Raw genomic sequence first — 20,447 nt, 5'->3', positions numbered from 1 at the left:
TGGACTTTCAGAAAGATAGTAGTCCATTGTTTTATTGAATGACTGAATTTGATAGAAAGAATATATGTTGCATTCTTAATTCAGGTATTAGTATTATTAGTATTCTCCTTAAGAAACGCATCCAACCTTGCTTCACTTTTATATTCCCTTCTGCCGAGAATTCTCACAAAAAGAGATGTGATTGTGACTGTTCAGTCTAGCCTGGGTGCTTTCTTTTTTCCTTCAATTATACATTCAGAACAATTAAAACAGGATTTTATAGAAATCTGTTTCTATTCCTAGTTCTTCTGCTGTCACTCCAGCATGTTAATTGCTTCTTTCCTGCATAGCATTTAAAGAGTAGAAACAATCATGTATGCCAGTATAATTTTTTCTATACAAGCTATCAGCATGATGTAGTAGTGTGCATTTTAACTCCTGTATTTCATGGGTATTGAACTCCCTACAGAATATCTCTCCTGTATTATTACTGTTCAACAGTGATGGTGGTGTGCTTTGTTTGATTATTCCAATGTATTTCTAGGTCCTCCTGGTCCCCCAGGGGTTGTAATAGTGGAGGAAATTACAGACACTACAGCAACACTCTCCTGGAGTCCTGGAGCAGACAATCACAGCCCGATCTCCCTCTACAACCTGCAAGCACGCAGTCCATTTTCTCTGGGCTGGCAGACAGTAAAAACAGGTGAGAAAAACTTTAAAATAGCACAAGCTGGCTCTTCAAAACTCCTGCTTTGTGGCAATAATAACCAGCAGCAACTGCAGATACTCTTGAAATAACAATAATAAATTAAAAGCACAGATTTATTTATTTTTAAATTATTGTTATTCCTTTCATGTTACTTAGAAATTTCCACAAAAGGACAACACAAAGGCCCTTGAGTGATGCAGCCATGAATGAGCAGAAATCTCTCTCCTGTACCTTTTATCCTTTGCCTTTTCAGGAGTACCACATTGTCAAAAGACACTGTGATTTCTAACATATTTGATCCTTTATATCTGTCATATCTAATGGTCATACACATTTCCACTGAAACACTGTATGTGAGCTTTAGCATTCTCAGTGACCTGTATAATTCTTCATTTTCTGCAGTTCCTGATGTGATAAGCGGAGACATGGAATCTGCTATGGCTGTCGAACTGAACCCTTGGGTGGAGTATGAGTTTCGAGTTGTAGCAACTAACAAAATTGGGACTGGAGACCCAAGTGCACCATCCCGCATGATCAGAACCAATGAAGCAGGTAAGGAGATAAAAAGGTTAATTTTCCAGGACTACCAGAAGCAAGAACTGCTTTAATATAATGATAGTACTATTCTCTTTTCAAGAGTACAAATCTGGGTTGAGTCAACATAGCTCCAGGGTGATACTTTTGCAGAACAGTTTGTTTTGTTTATTGGAACAGTGTTTAATTTACATAAATTCTGAATGACCTAATTCCCTGCTGTCTTACTTCATCTAGGCTACTTTCATCTCAGCTCACTTACTCGCTGCCTCCTACTCAGCAAATCTGGTCCTGACTAGGCAGAAAGCTCTTACCACAGCAATTCAGAGGGAGTGCCTGCAAAATATTGTTGTTCAGGTCTCAGGCTTCAGGGAGTGCCTGATCCTGTTGCTAATGTCAAGGACAGCAGGGATACCACCTACATGAGCTATAAGCACGTAGATGATCTGCTCAAGACAGCAGAGCTCAAGGAGGAGGTAGAGAGGTTAAGGAGCATTAAGGTGTATGAGCAGGAGAGAGACTGGTGGAGTAACTCCTGTCATACCTGCAAGAGAGGCACAGGGGTGATACACCCCAAACAGTGGTGGACCCCTTACCCTTCCACCATCTGGCAGAGCGAGGAGACCTAAGAAAGGAGAAGGTGTGGAAACAGGTCCCAGCTTGGCATCAGGGATATCCCCTTTCAATCTACCTAGCTTCCCCAGGTACCTGTCTGCTATGGGTTTGAGGCTCTGAAACTTGCAGGACAGGGAAGCAAAGATGTGGTGGAAGGTCCAGACAGGAGGTTGTCTAGAGTGAGGTGGTAAACTCCATAACTCAAGTCTGCCTTTGCCAAGAAAGAAAGAAGAGTAATTGTTGTAAACACCCCCCTTCTGAGGGGAATGGAGGGCCCGATATGGCGACCAGAACCTACCTGTAGAGAAGTGTGCAGCCTCCCAGGGACCCAGATCAGGGACATAACTAAAAAATATTGAACCCTGTGATTACTACCCTTTACTGACAGTGATAAAGTTGCTGAGAGAAGCTCGAGGGCTATCAAAAGGGAGTTCAGTGTGTTGGGGTGGTTAGCTGATGTAGCAAGAGTACAGGTGGTATTTTTCTCTATCCATTCAGCAGTAGTGAGGGATACTGGGAGGACCAGAAAAACCCATCTCATAAATATGTGGCAGCGAGGCTGGTGAAACTGCAGGAATTTTGTTGTTTTCTTTTTCAACCATGGAGTGGTTTAATTTGCTCCTGGCCTGATGGCTGCAAATGGGTCTCACCTGTTTCAAAGGCAGAAATGGATCCTAGCCCAGGAGCTGGCAAGGCTGGTTGAGGGGGCTTTAAGTTAGATATGAAGGGTGAAAGGGTTAAAATGAGTCTCACCAGAGATGAGCCTGGGGGGATGATGGTAAGTTTGAGAATGAAGTAAATGGCTAAGGTGAAGGGCATCTACACCAGTGCACACAGTATGGGCAATAAACAGGGGGAGATGGAAGCCGCTGTACGGTAGGCAAACTATGACTTAGTTGCCATTATGGAAACATGGTGGGATTGCTTCCACAGCTGTAGTGCTGCAATGGATGACTATAAGCTCTTCAGAAGGGATAGACAAGGAATGAGGGATGGGGGCATGGCTCTCTGTATTACAGAGTGTTTTGATGCTCTTGAACTCAGGGCTGCAAATGGTAATGCTGAGTTTCTATGGGTAAGGGTCTCTATGGGTAAAGTTCTTCACATCTGTCTTTAAAATTCAGACCAATTATCCTCAGGGTACTCTACCCATGATCTGCAGTAAACATCCCATGATTCATGTGGAAACATTTAGAGATCTACTCCTCCTGGCCTGCCTAAAGTCAATGGGGCCAGATGAGATACACCTGAGGTTGCTGAGGGAGCTGGTGGAGGTGACTGTCAAACTGCTTTTTACCATCTACCAGTGGTTTTGGTCATGGCTATGGAACAGATCATCCTGAGTGAGATTACAGGACATCTAAGGATCAGGACCAGTCAGCATGGATTCATGGCATACAGATCCTTCTAAATGTCATAGGTTACCCTAAAATCTACCGGCACCCATGACAGGGGTATAGACGGCCTGCAGGGCCGCTATCCCAAAAGGAAAAGAAAACAGAGAAAGAGAAAATAAATACAGCGGCAATGATCTAAGGAGGCACACTATTTTACTAAATACTATATCGGAATACAGAATAACACAATATAATACAATATAATTGGAATTAAGGCTAACAAATCAAGTAAAATAAGAGAGAGTGAGTCCCGAAACCGAGAGGCCTACTGTAACTCTAGGCGAAACGGCTGGAACGCTCCCACACGGCTCTCCCCCTGGCTGGCAGGATCCAAGAGCGCGAGTCCAGCACTGAAGTGAGATTATATAGTCCTGGTCATATGACTGACCGTGGTGCTCCCTGGGACATGTAGTCTTCTTTCTGTGAGCAGCAGATTCGTCAAAATTATCTATGCATAACATGATGTTATGATGTGGAATACTGATAGCAAAATTACAAAATTGCAAAACCATGACACTAAACTAGCCTATCTTTTTCTATTTTCGAATGACCTGCCTGGTAAATGATAGAAAGTCTGTCAACTTAGTCTACCTAGACTTGAGCGAAGCCTTTAACACTATATCCCAGTATTCTCCTAGGAAAACTGGCAGCCTGTGGCTTGGACAGGTACATTCCGCTGGGTAAAGACCTGGCTGGAGGGCTGGGCCCAGAAGGTGGTGATGAATGGATTGAAAGCCATCTGGCAACCAGTCATGAGCAGTGTTCCCTGGGGGTCAGTATTGGAGCCTGTTCTGTTTAATATCTTTAATTATATCCTTATTAGCATTTCTTATCAGTATCACCTCTGTGCTGGGAAAGATCACGGATGAGAGTCTCTCAAAAGCTTTTCCAACCTTGGTGATTCTGTGATTCTATGATTCTACCTTATACTTCATCCTTCTCTTTTTGCTGACTGACTTCTGCAGGCAGCATGGTTCCGCTGATCATCTTCAGGGTCCTTCTCAGTCCCTTCATACAGCTGCTCCCAAGCAGCCTCCTTCCCATACCTCTCATAGCTTCTCTCCATTGAAACCTTTCAGTGAAGGGAGCCATGCTGCTTAATTTGAAATACCTTGTATTTGAAATACCTTATATATAAAAGGTGAGTGGAAGTTCTGCTCAGAAACAAGTTAGAAAATGACTGATTTTTATCCGGCTACCATCTTTTTAAGTTCCTCGTTCTTATTTCTCTGTTTTTACCAAAGTAAGTGAAGGTCTTTATGCACATCCATTTTCAGTACTACTTTGGGCAATAATTACAGCTTTACCTCTATAAAAATCTATTAGTAAATCATACTTATGATCAGGAAAAAAAAAATAAAAAAAAAAAAAAAAAAAATGGGAAGGGATGAAGCATGCATTGTGCAGTGTATTTTTTTGTCCAGTGATTAGTACTCTTTTCTGAGTAATGCTCCGCTATTGTTGCCATCTGGAGAAACAGAGTCATTAACAAAAGTAGCAATAATTTCTTTCCAAGTACACAAGACTCTTCCTGAAAAACAGACCTATTGTTAATAATAATGCAGGTCTTCTCAGATGAAAGGTCATTAACATGTTAGCTCAAATAGGAAAAGGCCATACTCAGTGTTTACCTGCACTTTCAGCTTTCCAGTTAGAAACACTTTTAATTTTTTTCATTATTATTATTTTTTTTTTTTTTTTTTTTTTTTTGTTATTACCAGAGTTACAGATGCACATGTATCAAGTTAGAAGGAAGCATTTTGTGGTGTAACATTGAATTCCAGACAGGTGCCAGTAAAACAACTTAACAGCCTTTGAAGAAATTGAAGTTTTGTTTCTTTGGTGCGCCTGTATAGCACAGTGTGATACAGCAGAAGTTGGTTGTCATCACCTCAGTCTCAAAAGACCTTTGCTTAATGAAAACCACTAGTTTTCATTTCACTTCTGAGCTGTTTTTGTTTTGAATTATCTTATTAGTTTTTTCTTTTTAAAGAAATATGTACATATATATAAAAAAACAGATGGTTTCTCACTTTTATTCTGCAGAGGTAGTGAGAAGACACTGCTCATAATTAAAAAGGTATAACTTCCCAATTTGTTGGAAACTATAAACAGTTGTAAAGTAATAACAATGACACAATAGACTCTGCTTTAAACCAAAAGCAAGGAAAGTAACAGCGAACAAAACCAAGAAAAGAAAAACTATATATCAATATGTTACACATGTAGATGGCATGGTGTTTATAAATCTTTATGGCGTTCATGATTTGCTTCAATCAGGCATCCACTTCTTGCAAGTTCCTGAATGGAGGTTGTGATGAGGAGGGTCTTGGTCTTTTCTCCCAGGCAACAAACAGGATCTGAGGAAATGGCCACAAGTTGTATTAGATGAGGTTTAGACTGGACATAAGAAGGAACTTATTCTCTCAGAGAGTGGTCAGGAATGGCCTGCCTAGGGAGGTGGTGGAGTTGCCATCCCTAGCAGTGCTCAGGAGGCATCTGGATGAGGAGCTACAAGATGGCTTGTGGTAGTAATGGTAATGGGAGAATGGTTGGACTGGATGATCTTGTAGGTCCTTTCCAACCTTGTGATTCTATGATTCTATTATTCTTCCTAATTTCAAGCTAATCCTGACTAGCTAGAGAAGTGCCTTGGGTAATAAATCTTGTTGGGCTACTTCTGTTCTCTGCAACAATTCTGTCACTGTGAATTGTCATCTTTGTGGTTGTTTTCAAATACCATGGTCAAAGAGACAGGAAAGTTAGTATCAGTTTTCATTGGGTATGTGTATGGCTATTCATAAATGGTTTTCCAAATTAGCACATTAATATCATCAGGTATTATGCTATTGTGTATTCTTTTTCAGAATATCTGTGTGCCTTGCTTTTTTTATCTGAAAGCTTCAAGGTAAAATGTTTGCTAACATTTTGTTAACATAACATAACATAACATGATGTTCCAACATCACAATCTGAAATCTTAATAGAGTACATGTATAAGGACATTATTCTTTAGAGCAGTCTCCTCCTCATGACCTAGCAGACTGAATTGGCCCTTTGCAGTGATATTAGACATGCTCTGCAGGGAAAAAAAGGCAGGATGCACTGGAAAACCTCCAGAACTATCAGTCTCTCAGCAGAGAAGGTGAGTGTGGCTCATGTTTAGATGATAGCCATGATCCACAGAGGTGAATGGTATCTGCATTGACAACCCACAGAGGTAGCAAATGTGTGATTCTGCTGCCATTATTTTATACTTAAATGGAAATAAGCATCTTTAATTTAATGACATCTGCTAATTTGGCTGGAGACTAAAGTCTTTTTCTCTTCCCACATCTCACTTACTTTATCACTTCTTCCCTTAGATAGTAATAACATTTTATACCAGTCCATTATCTAAAAATACCCATGGAAGCAATGCTTGGGATGGTGTAATGAAATCATCAGAATAATAAACAGGTTCTCACTTGCTTTTATTTTTTAATTAAACTCTAATCTTGTTACTTAGTTCACATTTAGTTAACATGATTGCTTTTCATATCTACTTTCATTGGAATGTATAATACTGCAATTTTCTGGCACATCTAACTTATAGCCAGCTGCTGCATTTCTGTCACTTGTAGCCTTGATACATATTTTACGGGTCCACAAGGTGAAAAGAGCCAGTAATGTGAATTTAGACATGTCTGGCATTCCACTACAGCAGTCAGGCATTTGAAGCCTGGGGCAAAGCATCAATTACATTATCTATTCATGGAAAAACATGGAGAGAAAGAAATTGAGTAGAATCAAAGCTTAACCTGCTAATCAGACATGAAGACTTGATTTTATAGGTAACAATAATGCACTCAATTAGTACCAGATTGTGTGCAGGATTTATTTTTAATAAGTCCTTATATTTCATTAAGCCACACTTATTCTCATCTAATATTTCCTCATGTTTTTACAAGAAAAATTTGTCCTAACAACAAATGTTTGAGACTTGGGGTTTTTTAGGGGATTTTTATTACTGGCGGTGGTCAGGTTTTCAATCTTATTTTTTTTAGAAACCTGTGCAAAAAAAGTTTCCACTTTTGCCATTATAATAATTATAATAATTATTTTTGTTCTGTTTTTAACATTAGGACATTATTTCCTGGGCAACTGAAGTCATTTCAGAAAATGTGCCTCCACAGGGAAAAACAGATGAAGATAAAGTAGACAATAATTGTTGACTGTATGTTTATATTTGAAACTGACTACTTGCATGTAATATTGCAGGCCCTACTGATAAAGAGGCCAAATAGAAGTGCTGTTAGAAAATATACCAGGAAAGCTGGCATATATGGCACAACATTTGAAATTTCAGACCTGGAGGTGATAATTTGGAGGAAATTCAGAGTGAATTCTGCAGCCATTTTTACTTCCATGGCTTTACTTCCATTTTCAGCATAGCATAATACTTCAGTGAAAATGGCAATTCTGTAGGAAACAAATACTGTTGTTTCCATTAACTTCAAACTATCTCAAAATTATTTTCATTTTCTTGTTTGCTTGACTTAAGTGAATGTCATAGAATCATAGAATCACCAAGGTTGGAAAAAACCTAAAAGATCATCCAGTCCAACCGTTCACCTATTACTAATAGCTCCCAATGTCAATGTGTGATAGCACACAAACACTGTCAGTCGCATTTACCATGACTTACAAAAATGTTACTGTTTAAGACTAAAGCGTGAGAAAACCAATAGTAGGTGATCAACACAGGGACTAATGAGAAAGCTTTAAAGTAATTGGAGATACAGTCAAGCTAAGCAGTTATTTATGTTGGTCTTAAGTACCAGCATTAAACCAAGGAGTGATTCAATTCCCCACAGGTGACATTCTTTTATCTTATTAAATGAGATATATTAGCACTGCAAAGAGCTGCTTGTTATCATTTGGGATTGTATTTATTCAGACAATATAATGCTAAATTTCTCAGTTTTATAACAGTAAGAACAAAGGTGATATTGTCATTGTCCTGCAGGTGTCTGGGACCAAAGTTCATATCACATCTGTTTTTCTGGTGCAAGTGTTTATCCATGTGTGTCATTGCCAAGAATTAACAATGTAAAGACCTAGAATTGGAAAGATTTGAAATAAAGATTGGAACTAATTGTGTGGCAGTAAACAGGTTCTGATATAAAACTGATATAAAAGTGATGTTGCTGAAGGAGTTGATGATAGACAACCTCAGAGTCTGGCATAAATGCATTCCTTTATTGCTTTTCTTCACAGATTTCAAAATGCTCTCCTCTAACTGTAAATAATCTGCTTTGGTGCAGTGCAGAGGAAATTTATTCCTTTGACACATTTATTCTTTTAATGGTTATTCATTTGAGAGTTTTGCTCCTTGAATGTACATTTTAGTTTGGTGCAAAAGAAATCCATCGTTTTGACAATTTTATTTTTTTAACATTTATTCATTTAAATAGGGCTTCAGTCTGCAAAGCTTTTAACAGGAAAACTCTAGACAGAGGACAATACTTGTTAAATAAGTATTCATCTTTATAACAACCAGGAAAAAAAAAAAAAAAACAAAAAACCCTTAGAAAGGCAAGAACAGTTTAAATGTTTTCCATTAGAAATGGTATGATAGTTTATACATCCTGTTTAATTGATAAGATTATTGTTCTGAATCTTTTCCATAGAATGATCTTCCCAGTAAAGCACAGATTTTATTCTTTTTCATTAAAATTATTATTATTATTTTGCCAGAGGGAAAATCTTCACCTTTCAATAATGTATAATACTGTTTCTGAAGGGTGAATTTGATTAAAATACATAAAATTGAGTTTTAGTTTAACCTTCATGTCTCCAATCAGAATAATAAGTCCTTGCCAGTGTTTAGACAGCTATCTTAGGAAGGACGGATCATGTCAAAGCTCTGCATTCACTGAAGATGGCTCCTGGTGTTCATGGTCAAATGGGGAAAAAAAAAAAAACCAAAAACAAACAACAACAACAAAAAAAAACAGTATTAGAAACATGTGTAACCAAATGTGTAACTTTGTGAGATTGCATTGTTATGAGAAAAAATAAATAATAAAAAAAATAAATAAATAACTGAGCTTATGTTCTTTACAAGGGAGATCATAGTTAAAAACTTCAGGTTATTTCTGAAATTTCAGGATCTAGTAACAACTGCACTTTCTTTGAACCTGTTAATGTTCAACATGGAAAACTTAGGGTGGTGTACATTTGAGTCTATTTTTCTTTGTATAGTTCAAAGGCACTATGTTACTCAATAAATAAGCTCAACAGCATGCAATAAGACCTTAACAATTCTACCCATACCCTATGTACTACTGTAAGGAAGAAAACAGGGAGGCTATATCTTATGGCATATTTAATCAAATAAAGGATGCAAGCACTACATGCTCCCAGTAAATAAACGCAGAACATTTATCATTTTTTGAGCTTCATTAGATATACTAAATCAGAGAAGGAATTATATAATTCCAATAGAACAACTAAAATTTCTAAAGATTTACTGACTATGATAACCTTAATTTTAAAGAACTATGGATTGTATCATTTCCTGCATTTTGAAAGAAAGGACAAAGGCTGTTTATGGAAGCTAACTAAATATTTGAGAATTGGCTCCACGACGAGGCATAATAATATATATATAAATATATAAAGAACCAGAATATTCTAAATCACTAAGGACCTGAGACACAGTAGAGATATCTTAATTAATTCCTAAACTTTTACCTGAATTCTGAAAAATGGCAGGTTCTCTGGTATTTGATTTTTGAAATGTGTTTTGTTTTTTGCTTTTTTTTTAAGTACTAAGGCTGGTAAGACAAAATTTGTTTTATCTCCCAGATTATATTTGTACACTGAAAACCTGACTAACCTGCAGAAGGAACAGTCCTTGAGTGACTTTTTCTTTTAGTATATCTTTTCTTCTTAGTTTATGTTTTGTTCATGTTTATAATCACTCCACTGATTGTGGAATTCCATGAAATGAAATGAGAAAAATTACTTTACCACAACATTCCACATTTTTTCTGTTCTGATTTAGCATCTCTTCTTCAGCAGTTTATTACTATAGCAAAAACCTCAGTAACTTGGACGTTCTGACTTTTATTCCTTTTTGCTTACAGTTCCAAAGACACCTCCAGCAAATGTAAGTGGCAGAAGTGGAAGGCGTCACGAATTAGTAATAGCATGGGAGGTAAGGGACTTTTCTGTTTAATGATCTTGTTTTATGTTTACTTCTTTGGGAACAAAGTAAACAGTACTATACTGGGGTTTCCTTACAGTAAATATTGACAAGATATAAACACAAAATAGTATTCACTCTAAAGTTTCTAAATTAAATTGCACTTTAATGTGGTTTGAGGATACTGCAGTGAATCTACTTCCCTTAGTGACAGTTCCAAAGTTGCTCTTTTCTTCCAGATTCTTTGGTAGAAGTGATATATTTGTTTTATCCTAAGTGAATGTTACATAGGTGAAATAATAACTAAAGGAAGAGAAAGAATCTTCCATAACTACATTTAAATTTACATTTAAATTAAGGAAGAATACATTTTTAAAGTATTTTGTATAAATAAAATCTAAAGGCCTGAAGCAGACTTCTACCTTGAGAAGAAATTTGTGATGCAAGGTACAACACAAATGTATGACCGTGACAATGGGTAATTGGAAGAGTGAAGATGTTTTCTCTGCTGAACATAAAGAACACAATAGAGTAGAAACTTTTCTTGAGGTATTTTCAAAACTTCTAGATTCATCAAAAGAGTTTCAGAGTAAATATATAAATATATATTTGTATTTATTTTGTATTTAAAAAAAAATAATAATAATCCATCAAATAAAGATAGGGAGTTTCAATAAAAAAGATGAAATCTTGCTACTCTAGGAATCATTCAGATCATAAGAGAAACACAGGATTCTGACAAACTACTTTAAGTAAGACAATACTAATTTCAGTTTGGTTACAATTTTCAGGCTATGAATAGCAGTATGTCTCCAACCATGGAGAGTATGCAAAATCCCTAATCAAACCTCAGGTGTCTGGAATTATATCTGATGAAACTGGCTTCACTGAAATCCTTTATATAATATATTAGCATGTAGTATTCATGTAAAGTCTGTTTATGGTGTTCCCTATTCAAGAAAAGAAGCATTCTTTTACAGCTAAGGGATGCAAATTGCCAGTAGGGAAGAAGATAGTCCTTCCCCAGTGTTTATAATGAGCTCATCGTTTCCACCATCACCTCGTGTTCTTCCTAATGCTGAAACTTTCAGAGCACTAGCATTTCACATACCTCTTAAACTGCATAAAGTAAATAATCAAATTAAGATAATGAAATGGCATTTCAAATGTGTCAATCATAAATGATGAAGTGAGCCTATGTATATGTTTTAATAGCTTGAAAGGTTTCTAACATTTCTCATTTGGGGGAGATTACTTTTCTAAGGCCCTTCTAACTCAATCAATTATGTGATTCTGTGATATTTACGGTGAGGGTCACAGAGCACTGGAACAGGCTGCCCAGGGAGGTGGTGGAGTCTCCTTCTCTGGAGATATTCAAGACCCGCCTGGACGCCTACCTGTGTGATGTGGTATAGGGAGCCTGCTTTGGCAGGGAGGTTGGACTCAATGATCTCTGGAGGTCCCTTCCAACCCCTACAATTCTGTGATTCTGTGATTCTAATGGTAGTCACTCAATTTCTTCAAGAAATGACAGAAAGAGCATAATACAAAATCATGCAGAGAAATAAGAATTAACCTTGTTACACTGGATAATACTCTGAATGGTATCAACAACTCATTACAAAGTACTGCATGTTCCTGTTTAGTCACTGCATTTCTGTAAGGCACAGCCACAGTACAAGTTAACATGGCTCTAGTACAGCTAACCTGCACTTTCACAAGATACAAAAAAGTCTTAATTGGATTTACTCAGGCAATAGGAATACAAAAAGTACTTTCAAATCTGAAGAGATATTGGGATAGTGTGTTGATTTCTGGGAACTAGGGAATAATTAGTCCATAGAATTGTATTCAGCAGGTTCAAATAAAGTTTTAATGCTCCAACTTAATTACACAACTCACATAGTGTGTATTTACCATTTGCACTTAAATCCATAGGTTCTGCTACTTTTCTTGTATTTCCATTTTTTGAGGGATTTGATTTTATTCTGTATAGTGACAATCTACTGTCAAATCCATAAATATTGCGAAGAGCTCCAAGGCTCCTCCTTTCCAACTCAATAGGTTACAAAGTCTGTCTTATTTTTGCCTTCCCTACCTTTGATCTATCAACTGCTAACTTGATATCCCTTTTGGATAAAATCTAAGAAAGTCCCGTTGTAATAAGTTCCACTTATTATAGCAGCCCTTACAAAAATATGTTGGTCTACACTTTAACAAGACCACTTGAAGGACCTATTCCATTAATATATCAATGGTTAATGCATTAATCAGAAAGTGTAAAGTATGAAAGAAATATCTTTCTGAGACCACAAGCCATTCAGAGAAGAAACTCTCTACAGACTTCTGATTTGGAAATAATTGTGTATTCAGCTGTGATAATTAAAATTCTGTAATACAATTGTAAGAGACCACCCTGACACAAGGTAATAGTCAGTCTGAGTGATTGCTTTCTAAATTAGTAAAACCACATCTAATCATTATCTGAACTTTATTTTTTAGCCAGTATCAGAAGAGTTTCAGAATGGAGAAGGATTTGGATATATTGTAGCATTCAGACCCAATGGAACACGTGGTTGGAAGGAAAAAATGGTGACATCTTCAGATGCCTCAAAGTTTATCTATAGAGATGAAAGTGTTCCACCTCTCACTCCTTTTGAGGTGAAAGTTGGTGTTTACAATAACAAAGGTGATGGTCCCTTCAGCCCAATTGTGGTCATCTGCTCAGCAGAAGGAGGTCAGTTCAAAATACCGTAAAATAAAATTGTATATTTGTATCTATTTTGAGCTATTTTTATATACTGTGTCCTATTATTCTTATGGTTTTTGCAATTATAGATTTCAAAATTCTGCACAGAAGTGTAAAGTACTATTAATCATGTTTGGCAGAGAAGCAGGTGAACTAACTTGCCAATATTATCCAGAAAGCAAGTGACAAAGTTTAGGAATCCACACTGGTCCTAACAGAAAGATATATATATTTGTTTTAATGAAGTTTCATGTCTAGTACAATGTCTTTATTCCTAACTGTAAGCTGAGTTGCTCTAAAACAAAGATGAGCAGAAATTGACTGATATTTTCTAACATATATTGGAGTCACAATGCCTTTTGATTTGCTAACTGGGCAACTGCTCAAAGACTAAACAGCTTCATCTGTGTATGTTCATTTCCTGAAGAATAAATGCTAGAGGTCCACAGAATGCATATTTATTCTTATCTTTATTTAATTTTTCTACTGTTTTCTATCTTTTTTCGTTTGTTAGTGTAAATGATTAAGCGTCAATCTTAATGTCTAAATATTCAATGAGAATTACAGGAAACCTTCAGAAATAAAAATGAAAAATATTTCAGGAAAATCACTGTGAAGTGAACTTGATATAACTCTCAAAATATCATCTGAGAAAAGACTTATTTGTGCTAATCAAAGAAGTTGTTCTGTACTGATAGAAATCAGCATATGTAAATTTCCATTCAAATGTTTTCCATGGAAATACTATGAGATGTTCTACTGCTGGAAGTCATATTCTCCTGCTTTTCTTTAGTAGTTCTATCTTTAAGAGTTACTCCACTGTCTACTGATAATTGAATAAAATTGGTAAGATACTAGAGGAGACTGGAGGATTTTCATGCTATCAGTAGAAAGATGTATTGTCAGGTTAATGGTTTTCCATGTAAAGAAAAACATGACACATTATGTTTAACTGCATTAGTGGAAAAAGAAAGAACCTCTGATGTAATTTATCCAGACTTCAGTGAAGCTTTTGACACAGGATCCTACAACATCCTTCTCTACAAATTGCAAGTATGGATTTGATGAGTGGCCTGTTCAATGGATGAAGAACAGGCTGCAGGGTCAAATCCAGAGTGTGGTGGTCAATGGCTCAGTGTCTGGATGGAGATCTGTGACAAGTGGTAGTCCCCAGGTGTCAGTGCTGTTACCGCTACTCTTTAATATCTCCATCAGTGATACTGACAGTAGGGTCAACTCTACCCTCAGCAAGTTTGATGATGATACCAAGCTCTGGGGTGCAGTCAACATGCCAGTGCAATGGAATGCCATCCAGAGGGACCTAGACATGTTTGAGCAGTGGGCCCAGGAGAATCTCATGAGGTTCAAGAAATGTAAGTGGAAGGTCTTGCACCTGGGTTGAGACAACATCCACTACCAGTACAAGCTAGGGGACAAAAGGATTGATCACTGCCTTGCTGAAAAGGACGTGATGGTACTGGTGGATTGCAAGGTGGACAAGAGCCAGTAACATGACATTGCAGCCCAGAAAATCAACTGTATCCTGGGCTACATCAAAAGAAGGATGGCCAACAGTTCGAGGGAGATGATCTTGCCCATCTACTCTGCTCTGGTGACTCCTCACCTGGAGTACTGTGTCCAGATCTGGAGTCCTCAGTACAAGAGAGATGTGAACCTGTTGGAGCATGTCCAGAGGAGGGCCACAGAAATGATCTATGGGATGGAACACCTCTCTTATAAGGATGAGCTGAAAGAGCTAGGGCTGTTTAGCATGGAGAAGAAAAGGCTCCAGGGAGACTTGAGAGTGGCCTCTCAGTATCTGAAGGTGACCTACAGGAAAGAGGGGGACAGAATCGAGCAGGGTCTGTGGTGATAGGACAAGAGAAAATGGTTTCAAACTGAAATAGGTTGGATAGGTTGGATATAAAGAAGACGACTTTTACAATAAGGGTGGTGAGGCACTGGAACAGGTTGCCCAGAGATATGGTAGATGTCTCAACCTTGGACCAGGCTGGACTAGACTCAAGGCCAGGCTGGAATAGGCTCTGAGCAACCTGATCTAGCTGTGGATGACCCTGTTCATTGAAGTGGAGCAGAATTAGATGACTTTTAGAAGTCTCTTCCAACTCTAAGGATTCTATGATTCTACAATTCTGATAGTATTAAAGGTGTAATATTAAAGGAGAGAGTTGTATTGGAGTGACTGTCAACTACAAATCTCAGTTACTACAAAGGTTAGGATTGCTGTTTTTGCTAAAAACACTTCCAACAATCTATTTCTAATCCTCTGTTGGAAGCAGTAGTGTTAGATATTTGCACTGTTACAAAAACAATTCCATTTTAAAATGTAACATTTCCCCAGTACATCCTTGACATTTTTACACGTGACCTTTTTTTCTTCTCAGTGGTAAATGATACTGTGAAACTGATACTGATGATTGTGTTAGTGGTTTCATATTTTAATCAGAAAGTTCAATAAAAAGAAAGAAAGAAAGAAAGAAAGAAAGAAAGAAAGAAAGAAAGAAAGAAAGAAAGAAAGAAAGAAAGAAAGAAAGAAAGAAAGAAAGAAAGAAAGAAAGAAAGAAAGAAAGAAAGAAAGAAAGAAAGAAAGAAGGAAAGAAGGAAGGAAAGAAGGAAAGAAGGAAGGAAAGAAGGAAGGAAAGAAGGAAAGAAGGAAGGAAAGAAAGAAAGAAAGGCAGCAAAACTACATATTGTAATCTACTTTTATACTGTCACGCATTGCATGTTGCCAGCATCAGTTGTGGTGGCTCCAAATTGTGCCTTTCTAATTACACCTTTCTAATTTTAAATAAATTTTGTGTGACACTGTTATTTATGAGAAAATGTAGCAGCACAAAGTAGTTTGGATAGTAAATACCACTAATGACTTTATTCTGTCTGTGATAATTAGCAGATTATTTACTGACTCTACTGAGAAGAAATAATGTTACTATAGTCTTGTTTTGGTAAATAATTAAGACTCTGTAGAAAAGTTAATCTTAACAAATATCAATGGATCTAATAATTAAATAGCAGGAAGTTAGTCAACAAGTTGTATCTATAAAAATGAGAGGGGAAATGAAAGTGTTTTGGAATGTCTCTAAGTCAAAGGTGTAAAATTTATCTGAAATTAATACAGCAAGAAATTGTACATTTATGTGGCAATACACCACATAAGAGGACTTAGAGGTGTGCCTACCAAAGGATATTCAGATTAAGTAAAACATTATTCATATTATTATGCTTGGTAGTGGTGGACTTAGTGGTGTTATTCTGATGTACTTGATGAACTTGTTTTCCCTATAGTGAAATATAAGTAATGAAAGGAATAAGAACAATACAAGTTTTGCCAAAAAAGTGAAGATTATTTTTTTTAATTTAATAAACCAAGGGTACAAAATAAATAAATAAATAAATAATACATTAATATTAATATTAAAGAAAATCAAGGAATGGATTATACCATTCACTTTGCATAAATAAGATTATATAAGAAGAATGACTAGTAAGAATGTGGAAATATAACCATTTTTGCATCTGTAGTGAAAGACTTTGGTACTGTCAGTTTCTTAGAAACTCAGCCTTTTCTAATTTAAACAGTTCAGACTTTACTGCCTACATGTACCAATAATGAAATTTAATAATGAAGTTTAATCTGTTTTTCTACCCATGACTGCCATTGATGGTGAAAGTCAGACCTTTTAATATGCTCAAAACCATGGGGGAAGACCTTTTCCATCCCAAAGTAATGAAAAGTAGCAAAAATATATTATTATCAAAAAATTATTTCTATATATGCACATTAAAAAGTACTCATGCCATCACTTTTAAAAAAGCATAACCACAATATATTGTAAGTTTCATATCTAATCTAGGACAGAAGAGTAATCTTAAAAGTGGGTATAAGTGAAAAATGGCGTACATTATGGTATAAAACAGAAAGGTCACATGAAAAACAAATGAGGTATTAATTTAAAATAAATTTTTAAAAAAGTGGATTTCAGATTATCTGGATTACAGAAGAAGCATTGATGTGATGTGAAATAGTTCTTGAGTTCATAGAGTCATGGAATGATAGAATGGTGTGGGTTGGAAGGGACTTCAAGGATCATCAAGCTTCAAACCCCTGCTGCAGGCAGGGACACCAACCTCCATATCTAATGTTAGACCAGGCTGCCCATCCAGCCAGTTGGAAAGCTACTGGCAGAATTTCTTAAAGTCCAATCTCTTATCATATATATTTAGTATTTCAAATGCTATCAGAAGAGCATGGTTATGGTACTGCTGTTATTACAACAACGTGATTGTCTTTAAATTTGGGGAAAGATCTGAATGATACATAGGAAAATTTGAATTGGAGAGCACAGGTAAAAGGAACACAAACAACAAGAAAATGTGTGTAATGAGAAAAGAAACAAGCCTTTCCACTACAAAATGGATATCCAGTAATTGAAACCTGTACTAAATACAACCTCAAATATTTTAATTCACGTCAGGGCATGATTCTGCCTCAAAGCTTTGCTACAATCTTATTTAAAGTCCTTGCAGCTTATGCTCAACAAAGAACTCAAGATAGATTCAGAGGTTTAACAAGATCATTAAGAAATGAGCAGAAACTGGAGAGCTTGTTTTGCTTGTCCCAGCAGAAAATGGCTGAGCTGGGATAAAATGCTGTCTGCAAAATGGAGAAAATATTCAACATGGCAAAGAGCTTTTAAACAGAAAGGACAAAGATGTTACATCATTTTTAGAAAAGAAAACAAGGCAGGTGTTCTTCATGCTTACTGCCAGCTGGCCAAAAAGGGTTCACAACTGCACTTTTGAACACTCTGGAATACAACCACATTATTGATTTCCCCCAGAACTTGTTGCATTCACAGACCTCCCAGATACCACCCCTGGCTGGGCATATTTTGGGGCAGCATAAGTTGGCCAGAGTCAGCTGGACCATGCAAACAACATGATCAGAAACCATATATCCACGCTAAGGCTGGTGCCTTGTCTCACTGTGCCTGGTTAGCTTACAAGTATAGACATAAACTTCCAGCACAAGAACAAATAAGTTTTAGAATATACACATAATAGAAATTAGTGAAAATATATAAGGACATAGAAGTAGACTTCTGGGAGAAAGAGGGAATCTATTTGGCATCAAGATGACCTAAATCTTTTATAGAAGTGTTTTTAGCATGGTTGCCACAATGGGAAATATACAACAAGTTCAGTTACTTCAGTACCTATCTTTTCCTTTGGGCACCTGAAGAAATCATCTTCACAGGAATGAAAGTTTCATAATTTTTATAAACTGTGTAGTGAATACTACTAAAAATTTCTAGATACGAAAAAGACACCCCTGAGCAGTACAAGAAAAAGCCTGAAGACTCTGAGTCAAGCTGTGTTTGTGCAAAAACTCCTGAGGGACCCTAGATGCACATTTGTAAAACAAGATACAAGGATTCTGCAGGGAGCTTTTCTCTTGCTTTGTATAGGTTTGTACTATATCACTGAGCCAATGGATAACTAAGCTTCTCAGTTATCTGAAAGACAAAGAGCTATGTAACAGCCCTTCCAGTTTTGTTCCTTCATATCTTGAATTTGCTTTTCATCAGGACAAAGAGTGGATGATGTGATATTGAATCAGACACTTAAGACTGAAGGATTGTTTAGGTTAGGTCCTTCCCCCCTTGTTTTTCATCCTGAGTCCTTACTTAAATACTTAAAATTATCTTTATTTTGTTTCATTTCAAAGAAAGAATGTGCAATTGCACTCTTTTATATATAGGCTTAAATTCAAGAAGTAAAGTCCTATAGATCATTTAATAAGGAAAGCTGAGGTCCTTGGAGTTTACGTGAACCTGAAAATTAATAAGTTGTAACATTTACTGTACACTACAGCAGATTATATCCTGCTTCTCTCAGCTGATCCATCTGGATTGGATCTTGAAAAATTTGGCTTGAGCTGTCTTCACTGGAATGTTAAAGATGAAATTATAATCTTGATATGTAAGAGTTTATTAAAAATTCCTTTGATGCTACTGGTATACAAGCAATGCTCTAGACTCATTAATTCCTTATGGTATTCCATGGAGAAGGGAGAGTCATGGAAATATGGATACTGCAAACAATATTCATATGAGAGTGGCATTACAGGAATGTTCTTCAGAAGCTCTGCTGCAAAAGTATGGGTTCTTCTGCACTAATAAATGCAGGAGGGCCAGGACAGAGCTCAGCATTGCAGGCTTGATCATTACTTCAGTGATTGCTCATTCCCTTTCCCCCTGGTTTGTCTCTCCTTTAACATCCTGTGGAAAGACATTGTTCAGAGAAAATGTGGATATAGAAAAAAACTTAGAAGTCCAAGAGATCAGACTAGTCATCTGATTTTTGTTGGTTTTGGTTATCAGCTTATTACTCATATCTCTGGTTTTGTGTTTCCTCTTCTGTCAACATCCTTTTCCCTTTCTAGCACAATATGCTGGATGCAGTGTTACCCTGCAGGCAGACACGCCGTCATAGATCTGGTGGAGTACTCCATCTAGGGACATACGTCCATCAGTTTGTGGGGTGGAATTGAGCATGACGTCTCTTGGCTTTTCTCAGGAATGAAAGCTGGAGGTGCTCTAATTTGGAAGATCTTGTGGCAAATAATTCCACTTTCTTTACCTACAGGATGACACAAGGACTACTCCTTTTTCCTCCTTCCATTTTCCTTTTTGATAAATCTCTTTTGTGTGTGTGTTTTATTTCTTTTCCCCCACAGAAAGGAATGATCTGTCAAGGCTCTTTGCTGAAGTCCTGAAATCTTAACTATATTCAATTACTCAGGATGATATTTATAACTTAAAGTGAAAGTTCAGATACTGAATTTAGGGAAGTGTATGAAGTTCTCTTCTGGAGTCAAAATGAGAAGTAAATGCATATCATGTGACTGAGAAAGGGGTCCTGACTGAGGTTTCATTCCACAAAAGAATTAAAGAAGAAAAATATAAGAGTTCCTTGAATTTGTTTTTGGCTCTGCTTTTTTGTTTATTTATTTTTGTTAGATCATGTGGAAATCTTCAAGAACGAACATTTCAGGAAAAAAAAAAAAAGAAAAATGGATTGGTTTCTTTTGAGAAATAGAGACCCAGTAACCAACTATTCATTTTTCTGTCTGCAGAAATTCAAGATTCCCTCTCTGAATGTCAGATCAATACGATTACTGTAATTCCTTGCTTTGCTTTATTATGGTCATCCCAAAATGCAGCAGCTTAAAATGTTTTTCCTTACAGT

General features: G+C 36.7%; 1 protein-coding gene across 6 annotated transcripts in view; it reads left to right on the top strand.

Annotated features, from left to right (window-relative positions):
- The window catches only part of CNTN5 (contactin 5), a 564,185-nt gene that overhangs the window by 525,297 nt on the left and 18,441 nt on the right, over window positions 1–20,447 (top strand). For all 6 annotated transcript variants that reach the window (XM_072326761.1, XM_072326767.1, XM_072326763.1 and 3 more), the window contains 4 exons: window positions 524–682; window positions 1,091–1,240; window positions 10,368–10,438; window positions 12,929–13,163. In XM_072326761.1, the coding sequence (XP_072182862.1) occupies window positions 524–682; window positions 1,091–1,240; window positions 10,368–10,438; window positions 12,929–13,163 (615 nt within the window). The remainder of the gene's footprint in view (window positions 1–523; window positions 683–1,090; window positions 1,241–10,367; window positions 10,439–12,928; window positions 13,164–20,447) is intronic.

Source organism: Excalfactoria chinensis, chromosome 1, assembly GCF_039878825.1.
Source record: "Excalfactoria chinensis isolate bCotChi1 chromosome 1, bCotChi1.hap2, whole genome shotgun sequence".
In the NCBI taxonomy this organism is placed as follows: Eukaryota; Metazoa; Chordata; class Aves; order Galliformes; family Phasianidae; genus Excalfactoria; species Excalfactoria chinensis.
The sequence above is the reverse complement of the archived record's forward strand: the minus strand, read 5'-3'. Positions and strand labels throughout refer to the sequence as shown.